This window comes from Cnephaeus nilssonii, assembly GCF_951640355.1.
Source record: "Cnephaeus nilssonii genome assembly, chromosome: 20".
Classification (NCBI taxonomy): domain Eukaryota; kingdom Metazoa; phylum Chordata; class Mammalia; order Chiroptera; family Vespertilionidae; genus Cnephaeus; species Cnephaeus nilssonii.
In genome coordinates, this window is record NC_137091.1 from 3,772,044 (window position 1) to 3,789,979 (window position 17,936).

General features: G+C 51.9%; 1 protein-coding gene across 3 annotated transcripts in view; it reads right to left on the reverse strand.

Annotated features, from left to right (window-relative positions):
• Positions 1–17,936, reverse strand: part of FTO (FTO alpha-ketoglutarate dependent dioxygenase) — a gene marked incomplete at its 5' end in the record, with an annotated part of 299,032 nt that overhangs the window by 140,422 nt on the left and 140,674 nt on the right. For all 3 annotated transcript variants that reach the window (XM_079759889.1, XM_079759891.1, XM_079759890.1), the window contains one exon: positions 2,176–2,300. In XM_079759889.1, coding sequence (XP_079616015.1) covers positions 2,176–2,300 — 125 coding nt within the window. The remainder of the gene's footprint in view (positions 1–2,175; positions 2,301–17,936) is intronic.

Genomic DNA, 17,936 nt, shown 5'->3' on the forward strand with positions numbered 1-17,936 from the left:
GAGGGGAGCTGGGAAGCGGAGCAGTGGCCGCGGCCCGAGCCTCTCGAAGCCCCGCTGTTCTAACGCGCTCTAACGGGCGATGGCAGGCAAGCACAGTCTGCAGTTAACTTTCGGAGGGAAAACAACTCCTGTTACCTAACCTAACGGATCCCCCGGTTGCTTTGATGCAAGTAAAATACAGCAGCCTACTGCTTAGCCCCCGGCGAGCGCTAATTATTCTCTGTCAAAGCACGTTTTTCCTCACGTAATTTCCAAAGTGCACACACCACGGGCCGGCCCCCCGAACCAGGCAGCGGCTCAGCACGGTGGCGGGTGTTTTAGAACTTTCACCGCCACGTGCCCACGCCTGGTGCCGTGCGGACCCCAGACGGCCGGTGCGGCTTGGATGAGGGAAGGAGAGGTGGTGGGAACGGCCTGTTTATAGGGATCATGTGGATGAGTCTTGGAGCCAGGTCACCAGGATGGAAACATCAAATGGGGGTGAGGGAGGGGTCAGGGGTACTTAATACTCGGAGGACAGTCTCCTGAGCTCCAGAGACACCCTCTCCTGAGGTTCCCTTTCGGGTGTTTGGCTTAAGGCGGCCTGCAGAGTGTTGGGGGCTGAACGCCCCTGCCTCCTCCCCGCTCACAGAGGACGTGAGGAACTCGGTGTCAGATGTGGGAATAACTGCATGGACCTCAACCCTGGCTCCAGCTCCTGATTACACCGTGAGCAGGAAGGGCCCGAGCTGCCCAGAGCAGACTCTTCTTACACGGGCCATTTCGGCCAGGCCGCCTGGTGACCTGGTGTGTCAGGAAATCATGGTTAACAGACCGAAAGCACTCACCAAAAGTCCTTCCCTCTGCTCCCAACACTGGGTCTCTGAGCTGCGCTGTCTGCGAGGGTGAGGGGGAGGGGGTAGGAATGGTCCGAGAGGGATTAAGGGGAATTTTTCCTTCTTTCTCCCTTTCCTATTTCAGCATAATCAACAAGGGAAAATATACCAAAGACCCAACTCAGACAGAGAAACCTCTTAGAGGTCCCCACGCCGAGATGCCATTACTTAACGGAATAGGCTGACTGACTATTCGTACTTACGTTGCAACACGGAGAAAATTTAAAAATTAGTCACTGAAACTTCACTTGGAAACCAGTGAGTGACTGTAGACGAGACTGTCCCTCTCCGACCACAGGACAGGAAAGGATGGAAGGGCAGAAGGTCGTGGAGAATGTTAAAGTTATCGTTTCAACGCAAGCCCGAATTTAGAGATGACAGACGCTTTGGCAAGGGCAGCTTTCCGAGACCCAATCAGAACGGGTGGTTCCTACTCCGCTGTCTCCTTGCTTGGAAAAGGGCTCATCTTAGCCGTGTTCGGACAAATCTATTTTTATGATCATTGCTACGAGGAAAGCCATCAATTATTGCATGAACTGTCGCCATGAACTCATTGGGAGAAGATGACGGCTATCAATAAAAATGGTCCTGACTCCCAGGCACACGGAATTTTTAAGCATCAGGGAAGACTCGGAGGCCACGGACAGCGTCAGCGTCCCGACTCCTCTCCCTCCTGCTCAGGGACAGACGATAAGGCAACCGCTTTTTAGCAACTACAGACCTGAAGGCTCACCCTGACCGGTGGGGGCCGTCGGCCCAGCCTCCCATCCGTCCATCCATCAACTGTGTGTCAGATCAGAGCCGGAGACCCTGAGAGCTAGCACGCGAGCATCGATTCTGTAAAAACTGATGATTTGCACAAACCTTTTCCCAGGGGCAGCCTCCTAACCACAGCTCGGGCCGCCGCAGAGCAACTAGGTGGCAGCCAGAGGAATTCCGACGTGGTCAATTCTAAGACCAAGTTCAAGCCACCCAGACACCTGCCCGACCTGAGTGGCAAGGCTGGTCTTTAGACCAATGAAAAGGGCGCTTCGGCCTCAGGTACGTACTTATATTGCATTTGCTCAAGGTGCAAACATTCCTGGAAATGTCACACCCGGGGATACGTCACTTACGCATCTAGACGACACCACGGATCATCACAATGAGCACAGGTCCCACGTGCAGGGGAGCGGACTGTGGCTGAAGGCGTTCACCTAACTGGCTTGTTTCCAGACTCCCCCCCGGAGAGGGACGAGACCAGCCAAACACAGCCCTCGTGTTCCGGAAACAGCAGAAGCCTCGTCCTAACGGGACTAACCTGGCGTGCCACTCCCTCCGCAGGGTCTGGCGCGTGGTGAGCGAGGCGAGGATGGCGGTCACCATGGCATTCCTCTGTCCCACGGGGACCCCCTCTCTTCGCACTTCATGAAGCACCCCATTTGTCTAGGAGAAATGATCCAAAAAAAAAAAAAAAGGGAAAAGAAAGAGTGAAAAATTAATAATACAAAAAAAAAAGAAGCCCATAAGCAAATAAGGACAGTAAATCAATGGCTGTTTCATTACAGTTCCCCTGCTAACAAATCAATACAGTAAATGATGGTCAGGAATGGCCGGCTGGAGTTTGCGTTTAATCAATGTACACGGCACAGAGGTAAACTGTGAGCCCCGCTGCCCCGAGTCATATCCGCGTCCTGTGGGCTCCCCTCTAATTTTCTCGGCGCCCCGATGACTTTCTTCCCTGGGACTTGCTTACCAGGAGCTATTATTAGACATGATTTCCACGTACACTGCGCCCTGCGCTGTTTGCCTTTAAATAAAGAGAGGGTCTCTGACTTTCTCTGTTTCCTGCCCCCAGCCGAAGCCTGCTGTACAGCCTCTTACTGGAATCATTCATTGCTACTTCCAGCCAAGCCGGCAATTCTGTTGTTGTTTATCAATTTGCTTAGTTCCTGCCGTCCCTGGTCCTCCAAGTTTTCCTGGTTTCCTGAAGTTCCTGAGTCCAGATCCTTTTCTTTATGTATATATTAATGGTTTCAGAGAGGAAGAAAGAGAGATAGAAACATCGATGATGAGAGAGAATCATTGATCGGCTGCCTCCTGCACACCCCCTACTGAGGATTGAGCCCACAATCTGGGCATGTGCCCTGACAGGGAATCAAACCCTGACCTCCTGGTTCATAGGTCGATACTCGACCCCCAAGCAATGCCAGTTGGGTTTCTTCTCTTTTGATAATTCAAGTTATCCAATATCCTTTCATCAAAGTCCCACTTTGTTCAAATTCACCAGACTCTGCTTCTATTGCCCACAATCTAAAACCCTACAGATGCAGCCCAGCCGGTGTGGCTCAGTGGTTGAGCATTGACCCAGGAACCAGGAGGTCTCGGTTTAATTTCCAGTTAGGGCACATGCTCAGGTTGTGGGTTTGATCCTCAGTAGAGGTGTGCAGGAGGCAGCCGATCAATGATTCTCTCTCATCATTGATGTTTCTATCTCTCTCTCCCTCTCCCCTTCCTCTCTGAAATCAATAAAAACATATTTTTAAAAAACAAAAAGCCTCCAAGGAACGGTGAAACGCAATTTGCCAACCTCAACTCAAGAGCATTTCAAGTTTTTTAAGTGTATGCTTTATTGGTGGAACTGCAAAAATATTTCCATTCTGGTCAATGGTTTGGCAGTTCCTTATAAAAGTCACGCCGACACTTAATACAGGACCCAGAAATCGCATTTCTAGTGATTTATCTAAAGAAATTAAAGCCTTATGCTCACATAAAAACATGTACACCAACGTTTACTGCACCTTTATTCATAACTACCAAACACTGGAAACCACCAAATGTCCTTCGGGTGGATGGAACACACTGTGGTCATCCATACGAGGGAATCCCTACTGCCCGGCACTGCAAAGGGACAAGCAAGTGGCATACGCAGCCCCTGGGATGACTATTGAAGGCATTATGCTGAGCGAAAAGGGCCAGTCTCAAATGGTGAGGCCCTGAGGGGTCCCATTTATTTGAAGTCTGGGAAAGGCAAATTATAGGGAGGGAGAGAAATCAGTGGTGGCCAGGGATAGGCTGGCTGAGTGTTATTGCACGGGGCGGCATGGGGGGGTTTGGAAACATGCGCCTCTGGTGTGTCCTGATTACAGTGGTGGTTACATGATCTTACACACATGTTAAAGCTCATGGACTGTGTATCCCCACACAGTCTATTTGACTGTATGAAAATATTGTAAAGTTTACTTTTTAAATGCATTTTCATCAAATGTTTAGGACAAGAAGGGATGTAGAGAACACGCTGACACACAACTACATCGAATGAATAAGTAGTTAGCAAAAATACGAGGAAATATAGGGCGCCCCCCCCCAAAAAAAATGTATCCACACACTTTGAATAATTATAAAGGCAGTGTTTATTAAAATAAATTTCATTTTCAAAACTGGGCTATCAGCTGTTAAAGTATATATTCATTTGGGGAAGGGGCTGTATATCTGGATGACAAAACCAAACCTGTTACAACTTTTTTTTTTAAATACTGGAAAAGGAGGGGGTTGACCTTACATTGAGCGCTCAGACCCTCCAGTACAGCATGTCATGAAATTCCGAGTGAAAAGAAGTCCTTGCCCGGCTGGAAACTTCCATGTCACAGCGCATTCCTTCTACCAGGACCCGCAGGACGGTTCTCCTCCCCCTAGTAGCGCTGGCTCCTCGGGGCTGAGTTCGCACAGGAAACGTTAACCGGCCATTTCCCATCAGGAGTAACACGGAGCTGTCTTCCAACAAGCAGCAGTTTTCAAACAGGCTCCGATCACCAAAAACACACTCTTCCTCCTCTCCCCTCAAAACACACAGGCTCGGGACTCGGGCTTTGGGGGTGGAATTTCATCTCACTGCCATTCTTTTTCAGCAGAAACCTATGGAAACGCTGGCGAGTCAGGAGGAGACTGAGACTATTCTGCAAACGGCTGGCCACTCGAACCCCAGCCGTCGCCTCCGAGCTGTGGGCCTCGTCCGCACAGCGACATGGAGAGGACAGCCGAACCTCCCTGGGTTCTCGTGGGGACCCGTGCCCAGGACAGATGCCCCTGGGATGATTAGTTCTGTTTCGTCTTAAACTCACTTGTCGACCTAGTGCTAGGTTGTGCTATTTTTTTTTTTTTTAATCCTCACCCGAGGATATTTTTCCATTGATTTTTAAGGGGAATAGAAGGGAGAGGGAAAGACAGAAATATCGATGTGAGAGAAACACATCGATTGGTTGCCTCCTGTACAAGCCCCAACCGGGGCCAGGGCTGGGGAGGAGCCTGCAACTGAGGTACATGCCCTGGACCGGAATCAAACCCGGGACCCTTCAGTCCGCAGGCCGATGCTATCCACTGAGCCAACCCGGCTGGGGTGGTTGTGCTATTTCAACAAAAGGATTCCTGCGAGTGTCGATGACTTGAAATGAAAAACTTCAAAAGGAAATCCATCTCTTCGCCTTTGCGACAGCATGGAGGGACCTGGAGAGCATTATGCGGAGTGAACTAAGCCAGTCAGAGGAAGACAAAGCATCACACGATCTCACGCACAGGTGGAATCTAATGAACCAAATAAACCGGTGAACAAAATAGACCCAGAGACATAGAAGCATGGAGCAGACTGTGGAATCCCAGAGGGAAGGCGGGGAGGGTGGGTGGGTGGGGAGAAATCAACCAAAGAACTTGTATGCATCTATGCATCACCCTTGGACACAGACAATAGGGTGGGGAGGGCCAGGGGAGGGGGGTGGGGGCAGGCTAGAAGGGGTCACTGGGGGTAAAAGGGGGACATATGTAATGCTTTCAACAATAAAGATTTACTTTAAAAAAAAAAAAAGGAAATCAGGCAGCCACGGAACACACACAGCCGTGAGGAGCCACCAGGAGCCAGCGGCAGGCCGCTCTGCAAATCCTAGTGCTGGTAAAGCCGTGTGCTCGGAGGGTGGTTCATTTTTAGGGCGCTCCCGATTTTACCTGACGTTTCTCCACTGGGTAAGCCCCCTCCGATGGCTTTAGAGGAATTACAGCATTGACTCCTTACCAATCCTTCTCGGTGTCTTTCACTCTTTGGGTTCCTTTCTGGTTGGGGCGGGGGGGGGGGGGCGCGGGTCACAATTTCAAATCGACCTTTAACTACAAAACTCAGACCTCTCCAGCCTTCTCACACACAGAGGACTCTGTCTAAGGAGACGCGGGAGAACAGGAGGCACCCCACAAACACGGCGGGTCCTCCCTCGGCTTAGTTCGTTAACACAAAAGAACGAACCGAAAAGAAAACTCCGCCGCTGGTTTCCCAATTTCAAGAGCCACATAAACACCAGGATGCCGGATTTCGTCCCCTGCCCGCCACCCCCCTCCCCACCCCCCAGAAAAGTCATGCTGCCCTTATGGGCGGAATGCCGACCCTCACACTCTTTACATACGTATCTGCCTCAGTTAGGGTGCATTTCCCTCCGCGCACACAAATTACAGAGATATGCTCCGGCTGATAATGAGGGCGAAAGGTTCAACTTGTGAAGAAACTTGGCTTAAGATGTTATCGGCTGGGAAAGCTATTTCCTCCCGTCAACATTGCCATGGGCTGTCAGAAACCAGCCAGGGCTCCACTCTTCAAAAGTCCAGAACTTTTCCCCTTCCTTTCTCCCCCGCCCCCTCGCCCATCCCCCCTTTTTTTCTTTAAAAAAAATAGAAGAAGAAGAAAGGCACAGAACCCCCTGAGATAGCCTCCGTCCCATCAAGGAGAGGTCGGTCCGGGTCCTCCTCGCTGACTGGCTGTCAGTTTCAGGCGGCGCCTTTGTGCGGCCGGAGCGCAGCGCTGAGTGATGCCCCGGTGTTTTCGGCACCGGCCAGCACGCCGCCTGCGTGGGTCCACAGCCCGGCAGAACAAATAAACAGGCCTGGCCGCCTTTCTGCCTCCTTTATCTCCCTCTCCCGAGCGAGCGGGAGGCTTTTGGGGGTGCTAATGTTTACACAGTGTTCAAACTTTCTTTCCCCCGTTTCCTGAATCTGAGAAAACACGTCCTGGATGACCTGGGCTCCCAGATAAGAGGAGTCCCCGCTGGGGGCCGTCCCCTGGGCCGCTTCAGGCTGCTGTCTGCCTGCCTGCCCTCCCCTCCGGGCCCTGCAGCTCCTCTGGACCCCGGAAGCGGGAGATAAGCTGGACCGTCTGGAAAGGGAGGTGAAAGGCAGAAGTCCAACGGGCTGCGGACAGAGCAGCCTTCCACTCCCACCTAAAGCCAGGCGGGGCTCCATCGTCTCCCAGATCCGCTTGACGTAAATGAACGTCTCGGCGGCGTGTGCGTACCAGACGAAGCCTCACAAACACGTATCGGGGAGACACGGCTCAGCATCTCTCCATCGCACACTGCGGAGCGGAGGGAGCCGAGAACAGTCGAGAATGTCTGCGGGGAAGGGGTTCAGGGAAAAAGCTCATCTGATCAGTTTCCTATGCAACAGCGCCCGAAGGGTGTGGGGGTGATGACACGCAGTAACCCGGGAAAGCGCTCTGCGCGATGCTCGGCCCATACAAGTGCTCGATACGTGCTGTGATTACTGCTGTCAGCAGTATCATGGGTACAAGCTGGGGGGGGTGGGGATGATGGAAAGTATGGACCCTGATTTTTAAATGCTGAACGACAACAGCTATGACGTGGAACAGCTACTTCCCCCCAAGCACTTCCACAGCGCCTCCCCCTTTCTCCTCCCAGCACAGGAATCACCCGCCTCCGGTTTCCTAAAGCTGCGGAGCCCAGCAGCCTTCCTGGGACTGAGAGCTCCCCAGCAGCCTGGCGGGCGGGAGGGAAGGGCGGCCTGATGCTGGGCGCCAGGGCAGGGAGTGGGAGCAGCCCGGAGCTGCTGCTCAAAACAGCCCATGAGTTTGTCAAGGAAAAAAAGGGAGGGAGGGAGGGAGGGAGGGAGGGAGGGAGGGAGGGAGGGAGGGAGGGAGGGAGGGAGGATAAAAGAAAACAGGAAAGAAAAAAGAAAGAAAAATGAAAGGGGAGAAAAAGGTGAAGCGGGAAGAAGTGTTGTTTATAGAAGCCAGCTGCTGGCCCCGGCGCCGGCGCCCCTCGCCCGCTCTCTTACGCGTGCAACCCCGCTGGCCCCTGGCACAGGTACAACTCCATGTTGACTTCAGTGCCTCAGAAAGCACTCGACTGATTCTGTCCGTGATTAATTGCCGAAGACACGGCTGGCCATATGGAGCAGAGAAAGTATCAAGTAATTCCTACTTGTGCCCGGGACCGCTCGGCCCTGCTGTTCCATGCACAGGAAGGGGCTGGGGTAGCGCAGCCCTGGTGTCTTGCCCCTGACAGCCCATTAAGAAATCTCCAAGCACCTAGTCCCAGCTCTGCTGTGGGCTTCTCAGAGCAGCCTAATAAAACAGAAGCCCGGCTTTCCAACGAGTCTTAAATCTTTCACGTACAGTACATTAACCACCGCGGCTCAAACAACGGGCTTCTTATGATAGGAAATGGGATTTGATTTCTAGGCTCGCCCTACTTACTGAGAGCCTTTTTTCTGACCTTTATGGAGTTTGCAAAATCATTGTTCTTCTTGTGCCCCACCCCCACCCCCGCTCCGTTGTCCAAGTAGCCGAATAGATTCGCTTGCTTCAACCGCCTGTCTTGGTCACTAGTGGCGAGGCCCATGTGCTGAAGCTGACTCGTAGAGAGGCGGAAGAAACAGCAGGGTGATTCTTGCCAAGAGAGCCCCAGCGTCATTCTAGCTTCTGAAGCATCAGCTTTGTTTAAAAACAAGGGCGGAGCCCGGCCGGTGTGGCTCAATGGTTGAGTGTCGACCAAATGGTCATGGTTCACTTCCCGTCAGGGCACAGGCCCGGGTTGTGGGCCTATCCCCAGTGTGGGGCCTGCAGGAGGCAGCCGATCCATGATTCTCTCTCATCATTGATGTTTCTATCTCTCCCTCTCCCTTCCTCCCTGAAATCAATAAAAATATATTTTAAATAAAAATAAAAACAAGGGGAGGAAAAACAAAACCTGTACACACACTCGTACGACCATCCGTCTGTGAGACGAATCCGTTCCATGGAAAGAACAGCCACTGGCTTTTCGCTGTCCTACTGTGCGCTGGGGGTGACTCTCCACTCTGGGCCAGCAGGGCGGCCCGAACGGGGGCCCATCTAGCCCACTTCGCAGTCTGTTCGCTTCATCCATTAGGACGATCTCTGCCGACTCATTTTCGGCCTGAGGGGAGTATGTATCCATTTCCACAATGTTTTTCCTCCCAAGGATTTTCAGACGACAGCACTAAAAACTGTGCGTGCACCGGCACCCGTACGTGCCTTTGTCGGTTCTGACACGTGTTGGCGGAGATGACTCTGTTGGCACCTCTCATTAGAAAATATTTATACAACGTTTTATGTCTGAGCGTTTTCAGGTGTTGAAATTATCCTCGGCCCAGAAGACAGCGTACACGGGAAATTCCACTTGACTGCCTATTCATTAGCGGGGCTGTAATTGCCTCAATTGCTGAAACGAGCTCAAGGCCCATTTAGTGCGCTGAGCCAATGGGAAACTCCCTGCCTCCCTCCTTCCTCCGAATGCTCGCGTGGGTGCTTTCCAGGATGAGCAAGGCAGCTAATTAACAATATCATCAAACGGAGAGCACCCAGCCGAGTCTTAGGAGAAAAAAGAAACAAAAGCGTTGAAGCTGACTTGATAATGGGAAACGAAGACACACCGCAAGATAGCCGAGTGTTTTCATGGGCCATTATCGTGTAAACACGCACCTTGCTTCATTCTGGCATGCCCTATGAGGTAGGACGATTGTGGCATTCCCATTTTGCAGATGGGAAAGCTGAGACTGGGAATGTGAAACACCCAAGAGCAATGTGCATCCGTGGCAGAACTGCTGGGGTGAGAATTCTGTGTATTTCTAGCTGGCTATTCGCAGCAATGGAAGCTCTAGTGGGTTGTACAGAAAAGTATTATAAAGAATACATTTCTACCCCACACATACACATAGTTACACAGGAACGCATATCAAAGTATCTTCCTAAAGTCTTGTGCATGGAAATAAACCTACTACAGCAGCAACATTTTCAATGAAGAAAATAAGGTTTATCAACAGACGCGCACAGAGCAATACTGCCTGCGTGTAGAACTAAGTGCAGACCTACGAATGGATTGCACATAATGAATAATAGAATGACAGCGACTTCCCTTCAATTCTTTCTGCAGGGCCTTGATGTATCTGTGTCTGTTCATCAAAGACTCTTCACCCTACAAATAAGAGAGAGAACTCTCCCAACCCCACCACCACGTGCACAGGCCCCGGCTCCCAGCCGCCACTTCTAAGGGTCTCAGGGCGCTGGCCTGTCCGCCGGCCTGTTCCTTGAAGGTGAAGGATGGCGAGCTACACCGAGCACTAGATAATCGAGCCAGGGACGACTGTGTCTGTCCTAAAAGGGGCTTAGCTCCTTCCGCTCCGGGGGCGTGGAAAAAGTCACCCAGTATCTCCGTCAGAGTGGCCCCCCTGCCCCCACGCTGGTCTCCCAGAGGTCTGCCATGCACACTGGATGATATGAAGTGTAAAACATTGGAGGTGCGGGGGAGGCCTATGAATGGGAACAGGGGAGAAAGAAATCACACTGGCAAGAGGATCCGGCTGACAGCTCCATCCCTTACTCGTGAGACAAGTGAAGATGTTTGTGTTTGGAGACGATGTGGATGCCGGTGGGGACGGGGGGAGGGGGGCGGGGGGGGTGTGCAGGCCTTTGTCTGCAGCCCTACAGTGTGTCTTGAACCCGACTGCTGCCTGCATCACGGAACATATGTTTTCTATGCAGGAACCGGAGCGGAAAGGGCTCTTTGTTATCATTCACTCCTTTGTAGGTATCTGCTCTCCACCCCCTCCCACCCCCTCGCCTGCCCAGTCCCTCTTTCAGGAACATCCAAACCAAAGCCCTCGTGGAAATTTAACTGCTGGTGGGGGGGGAGGGGTGAAGCCGAATGCCCCTGAGACCCTTCTGGTTCTCCCGCGCCGAGACCACAGGTCCCCCCACAGTGGCAAGAACAGCAAGAGGGACTCTGAGTGCTTACTGTGTGCCAGGCATTGCAACAAGCATTTTTATCAACTTTATCTCACATCACGCAGCAATTACCATATATGAGGCACCTGTTTCTAAGAGGAGGAAACTGAGGCAGAGAGAGAGGAAATAACGCCCGAAGCCACTCGAGGAGCTGGGAATGCTCGCGGGACGCTCAGCAGGCAGGACTGTGGAGCAGGAGAGGAACGGCTATGTAAACGTTGAATATCTAGGGAAATTACACAGACACGCCATCCTGCACTTTAAATAACGTCAGCGTATCTTCGCTGGGGGATAGACGGTTCAGAACTCAAATTTAAGCCCAGCCGATGGGGCAGCTTTCGCAAGTCCTGGCGGCCACAAAGAGAGAACTACGGTTGGTGAGTCAGGAGGTCTCTCTGTCCTTGTGGATTTCAGCAGGAAGGAAGGAAGAACACAGCTGTGGAATCTGACTGCCTCGGGGGCTGAGCTGGCCCAGCAGGCACTCACCTCTCTGTACCTCCGCTTCCCTACCACCAAGTGAAGCTATTTACAGCACTTACTTCAGAGGGTTGACAGGATTCCATTTTTACACACAAGTCCTTAGAATGAACAGTGCCTGACGCATGATAAACAGCCGGTAAGTGTTAGGTACTTTAGAGTACTAGTCACGTAGAGCCACAGTAAAGCTACTAAAATTGATCGTCATTTTTATGCTACCCCAGCCCTTGCTTAGTGTTGACCATCTATACCCGAGAAGCCAGTATCTCTAATCTGGATGCCTTCTGGATGGTGATGGTGGTGGCGGCGGCAGTGGTGGTGGTGGTAGTGGTGATGGTGGTGGTGGTGGTGGTGATGGTAATAGTGGTGATTGTGATGGTGATGATTGTGATGGTGATTGTGATGGTAATGATGGTGATGGTGGTAGTGATGGTGATAATGATGGTGGTGGTGGTGATAATGGTGATAGTGGTAGTGGTAATGATGTTGATAGTGATGGTGATGGTGGTGGTAATGATGGTAGTTATGGTCTTGGTGATGATGGCGGTGATGGTGATGTTGATGGTGGTGGTGATGATAGTAGTTATTGTGATGGTGGTAGTGAGGGTGATAGTGATGGTGGTGGTGGTGGTAATAATGGTAGTTATGGTGACGGTGACAGTGATAGTGATGGTGATGGCAATAGTGGTGACTGTGACGGTGATGATTGTGATGGTGATGGTGGTGGTGATGATGGTGGTGGTGGTGGTGGTAATGATGGTGGTGGTGATGATGGTAATGGTGATTGTGATGGTAATGATGGTGATAGTGGTGGTGGTAATGATGGTGGTTGTGATGGTGATGGTAGTTATGGTGATGGTGATAGTGGTGACGGTGATTGTGATAATGATGATAGTGATAATGATATGGCAGCTCACATTGTTGAGTGCTTACTACATGCCAGGTGCTGTCACATGCATTATATCACTGACTCCTAAAAATAAGTCTATGAGATAAAGAAATTATTTATATTTTGCAGATTAAAAAAATTGAGATACAGAAAGGTTAAGCAACTTGCCAAATTTTACACCATTAGTAAATAGAACCAAATATAACAGATACCAGAAGCTAACATAATTGTAAAATGACTTACACTTTGAAAAGTGTTTTCATGAACATTATCTCATTTAATCCCCATGAAAACTATATGAGTTAGATAGAGCAGGGATTATTAAACACATTGTTACAGATAAGGAATCCGAGGCTCCTCTAAACTAAAAAGCTCATTCAATATCAAAATTAGTTCAGGAGTCGAGTTAGGAATGGAAATGTGGGGTTCTAACTCCAGGCCTAGCACATTTAAGCTGAACACACCAAATAGAAGGTACTAAAGGCAAATTCTTAGTAATAATCCATTTGAGTCTCTGGTATGTGGTAGACATCCAGGTAAAAATACATTTATACAATATACACACAGGCCAAGGGGGTTACATAAAATAACTGTCAGATTCAATAAAGCTCTTATTATTGATTTTTATTTATAAAAATCATTTATAAAAGTTGCTCTACTAGAATGTCCTGTTCATTGCCTGTCATAGCTTCAACTTTATCATTTAACACTGACCTGTTAACTTATCATTTTCATTTCAAGGCAACAAAAAACTGAAATGTAGACCTGGTAGAATGACCATATAACTAATAAATTTCACCACATACATCTGCCCACCCTTAAAAAAATTCTTATTTTTCTTAAGATTCTTGAGCTCAGAGCGATGTCTCACTACAATGCAGTGGCTCATGCGGGTAAAACTCCAAATGAAGCGGCAATCTGGTGGGGAAAGCCCACTCAGCAAGGATCACATGGCGGAGCGGCCGGGCTTGTCCTCAGGTAACACCGACCTGAGACAGATGTGGTCCTGCCGAGGCCACCTGTCAACACCATGGTCTGCGAAGTCTTCAATGCATGAGCTGGGGATAAGTTTCCAATAGGAACTCAGAACCTATTTAAATGACCGTGAGCTCAGGTCATTCATTTTTAGGGGGAGACAACAATGATTCCAACTTCAGCTATTAATCCCTTTAAAAAGCTCTCCTCCCTCCAACGAAACACCTTGTTGTAAACAGGTACAGACTGCGCGGAGTTTACCCTTAGCTTTAAAAGATAATGCAGCCTGGCTGGCATGGCTCAGTGGTTGAGCATTGACCTATGAACCAGGAGGTCAGGGTTCGATTCCCGGTCTGGGCACATGCCCGGGGTTGCAGGCTCGATCCCCAGTAGGGGGCGTGCAAAAGGCAGCCGATCAATGATGCTCTCTCATCATTGATGTTTCTATCTCCCTCTCTCTTCTTCTCTGAAATCAATAAAAATATTTTTAAATTAAAAAAAAAACACACACACACAACGTAATGCGGTCACCGCACAGTTGCTTTGAGATCCCCAAAGACAACCTAAAACCTGCACTGCAGGACTGCCGGGCGCACGGACAGATGCCTGCTCCTCTCCGACTCGCCTGCCAGAGAGTGTCACGCTTTGGTAAGCAGACAGGAGTGGCTCGTCTTCCTGAGAGAGTCGCCTCTCCGGCCTTGCTACGAGGGTAGACGTTCCATCCCCCAGACGAAGCCGCAGGAGAAAACCGGTGATGGGCACGGTCCTCTCATGCCGAAATCGTCTCCGTGAGACGGAGCGGGGACACTCTCACGTTGGGGTGCAGACAATGGGCGCCTTGAAAGGATTAGAAAAATGGGCAACCACGGAGCCGCCTCCTCCTCCTGTGCCCGAGCCCACCACCTGCTGCGGCACTTTTGTTTCTGTCGCAAAGGAGCCTTCGAGTTGGAGGCTCAGATTTAATGTTTGCTCAACTGGCCCCTTAACTCTTAAAGGGGCGGCATGAAATAGTTCCTGCCTGAAAAACAGATACAGACACCAACATACTGTCCTGATCCGCCCCCACAAATAAACACACGCAGATCCGTGACCTTGGGCAACGGCCTGCTCACCTTTACAGGCAATCCCAGGGTGAGGAGGTGCTCTGTGTTTATTTCATAAAGTATGATCGGTCCCAACCTAGCTGGTGTGGCTCAGTGGATAGAGCGTCGGCCTAAAGACTGAAGGGTCCCAGGTTCGATTCTGGTCAAGGGCACATGCCCGGGGTTGCAGGCTCGATCCCCAGTATGGGGCGTGCAGGAGGCAGCCGATCAATGATTCTCTCTCATCACTGTTGTTTCTATCTCTCTCTCCCTCTCCCTTCCTCTCTGAAATCAATAAAAACATATTAAAAAAAGAAGTATGACCGGTCCCTAAGAACCTTGTAACATTTGTGATCTCATAGTTCGCTACAGTAACAGGCGCTGCAATAAAGAGGAATGTGAAGTGTTAAAAAGGAAGGGGGTGGAATCACTGCAGAGACATTGAGCAGCTTTCAGCACTGACTGCAGAAAGGGAAAACTTTTCAGCAATTTGGCCGGGTCAGGAAAATGTAACACAGGTCAGAGGAACCAAATGGTACCTCAAACTCCTGCCTGTTGGTCAATGGGCAGACTGTCTCGTGGTTGGATGCACAGGCAAAGGCTGGGCAACTGTCGTGGGGAAACAAAAACTACGCTCTCTTTGTGGCGCCCGGACAATCAGTGACTTCTGAGCGGCGAGCGCCCGAGGCCCCCATTCACCCGGTCGGCAAGGCCGGGCTCTGCATTAAGGAAAACAAAAGGGCGTCTGCATTGTAACCGGGCAGGAGGGTTAAGCATCTGACCTGCCAGGATGGTGTGCTGTGCTCGCGGGAAAGGCTGCTGACAATATAAACAAGAGTTACTGCTGCGGGAGAAAGGGGACGCGGTTCACAACCATCTCGGGGGCTTGTTGTCCAGCTGTTGGCATCTCGGCGCTGCCTGCCCCTCAGGATGCCACTTGCCAAGCGGAGCCGATTTCGGATGCGTTGGTGAGTCCCTTCACCATCCACCACGGCCGCCCCTCCACTTGGGGATGCCGATCCTTGGTCACAAGGCGCTTTTCCAGTAATGAGATTTTACAGCCTGGGGTTGACCCAGAGAGCCCTTGGCTTCCCCAGGCAGCCCTCCCCTCGCTGTCTGACCTGTCTGACCTCCCTCAGAGGCTGCGGGGAGCCGGAACGCAGCGGGGCCTGGCAGGAGGCAGGAATGTTGGGCGTCGGAGAATGCAATGCCTTTAGAAAAGGTGGATTTTGCTTTAAAGCACAGTCGTATCCCACCTTCCGCTCCATAAAAGATGCTACTGAAGAAAAGCTTTTAGCCTGCTAAGCAGTAACGTCTCTGAAAAGCATGTTTGTGATTGGAACAAACATACAGTCACGTGTTCCCAACCTGCAAAAGAGAAAGCAGCGAGGCCTCCAGCACAGTCAGAAACAGGCAACACCAGCCCACAGACAGCAAGAGCCAAGCCCTGGCCGGATCGGCTCAGCGAATAGAGCGTCGGCCCTCAGACTGAAGGGTCCTGGGTTTGATTCCGGTCAAGGGCATGTACCTGGGTTACAGGCTCAATCCCTGGCCCTGGTTGGGCACATATAGGAGGCAACCAATCACTGTGTCTCTCTCACATAGATGTTTCTCTCTCTCTCTCCCTCCCTTCCACTCTCTCTAAAATCAATGGAGAAACACCCTCGGGTGAGGACTAACAAGAAGAGCCACGCCGTTCCTCTGGGAGGCGGAGCAGACAGTGTGGAGAGCAACAGCCGTTCTAAGGATAGAGACGCACTCCTCCAGGCTGAGGGGAGCGCGGCCCATGTGTCGTCTGACGCGGGCTCTGACACGCTCCCACAAAGGAGAGGCTCCCTGGGAGTGACCGTGAGGTGTGGTCCATCCCCGGGGCGGGACGATGCTGGCAGGATGAGGGACGATGCTGGCAGGATGAGGGCGAATGGCTTTAAAGGCAGGAACCCTGGCGTCCGGCTGCAGATTGGAGGAGGTGAGACTCCCACTTTTGGGGAAGAAAGAAAGTCAGACGGAGGTAAAGAAAGAAAAGAAAGGAAAGGAAGGAAAGAAGGAAGGAAGGAAGAAAGAAAGAGAAAGAAAGAGAGAAGGAAGCACAGAGGTGGGGGGCAGGTCTTGTCAGGCGTGGGGCGCAGGGAAAGCCGCTGTCACACACTGCAGTCTCTCCGTGCTTGGATGCTGCCCCGAACACGACACCTCCGTGCCCTGAGGCGTGCGGCACCTCTGGGAGCCGCTCCCTGTGGGGATGAAGGTCCGTTCTCCCCCTGACGTTCAGTGCCTGAGCCTCAGCGGAGACGCATCACAGCAAGTCGTTTTGCGGGGATAGAGCTGCTGGAGGCGATCGGATGGCGGGGTGATCCGGGCGCGGTTTCTTTGGCAGAGTCGCTCCTGAGGGACCGCAGGCTGTGACCTAAAAGCCTCACCCCTTCCATAAGCGATGGAAGCCTTTCTCCGGTTGGAATGAGGGGACGCACACGGCATGGCCAAAGGAACAAGTCGCTGCCGCTCCCCCTGCGTCAGGGGCGGCCCCCGTCACCCCCAGCACCCCAGTCCAGGCAGGACAGGGGCGCCTGCCAGGGACCCCGAGGTGCAGTTCAAGGGGGCAGCTCTCGGCGCTTCCACCAACACTCACTGCTGTCGCTAAGCGGATCTTGTGCTTCTGACGTGGAAGTGAGACCCGCCCGCAAGGCCAGCGCTTCATGACGCGCGAACGAGGCTAGGAAGCTGCCGGCGAGTTTCAGCTGGATGGCAGGTCACGATCACCTCCAGCTCCACGGAGGAGGGCGGAGGCCGGATCCCAGAGCCCCGAGGCCTGGGCGGTAAGATGCCTGCCTCTCACCTTGGCGCCAGGCCGGCCACCTGGCACCTGTGAGCAGGTCATAGCCGGGCCCTCGGCTGCCACCGATGGGTGAAAGGCCCCACCCTCCACGCTCTGTGTCTGGCGCAGTCTGTTAGGGTGCTTCTCCTGCGTGGCAAGCAGGGACCATTCACTTTTTAAAATATATTTTTATTGACTTCAGAGAGGAAGGGAGAGGGGGAGAGAGAGAAACATCAATGATGAGAGAGAATCATGGACAGGCTGCCCCCTGCACGCCCCACACTGGGAATCGAGCCCACAACCCAGGCATGTGGCCTGACTGGGAATTGAGCTGTGACCTCCTGGTTCATAGGTCGTCGCTGAACCACTGAGCCACACAAGCTGAGTGGGATCATTCACTTTTGCCAAAACGAAAGGCGAAGGAGAAAGGAACTCCCCACCCGCCCCTCCGAATGCATGGGCTTGGCGGAAAGGAAATCTACTTCCACTTCTCAGAATGGGACCGTAACCAACCCCTTGGGGGTTTATTCCTAATGCTGCTAATGGAAGGCACTGCTCTTTCCCTCGATGCATCTCCGAGGTGCTAACACGTAAAGCCACGGAACGCACCAGGGGGAGCAAAGCCGTGTCTGAGGCCAGGACGTGCCCCGCAGGGGCTGAAGGGTAAGCGGGCATCCCGGCTTCTGACGCCCGGCCTCCTAGAGATTTCCGGCTGAGGCGGCCTTGGGGCACACGTAACTGTGAGTTTCCCCCCGAAATTGCAACCCTTTGCTCC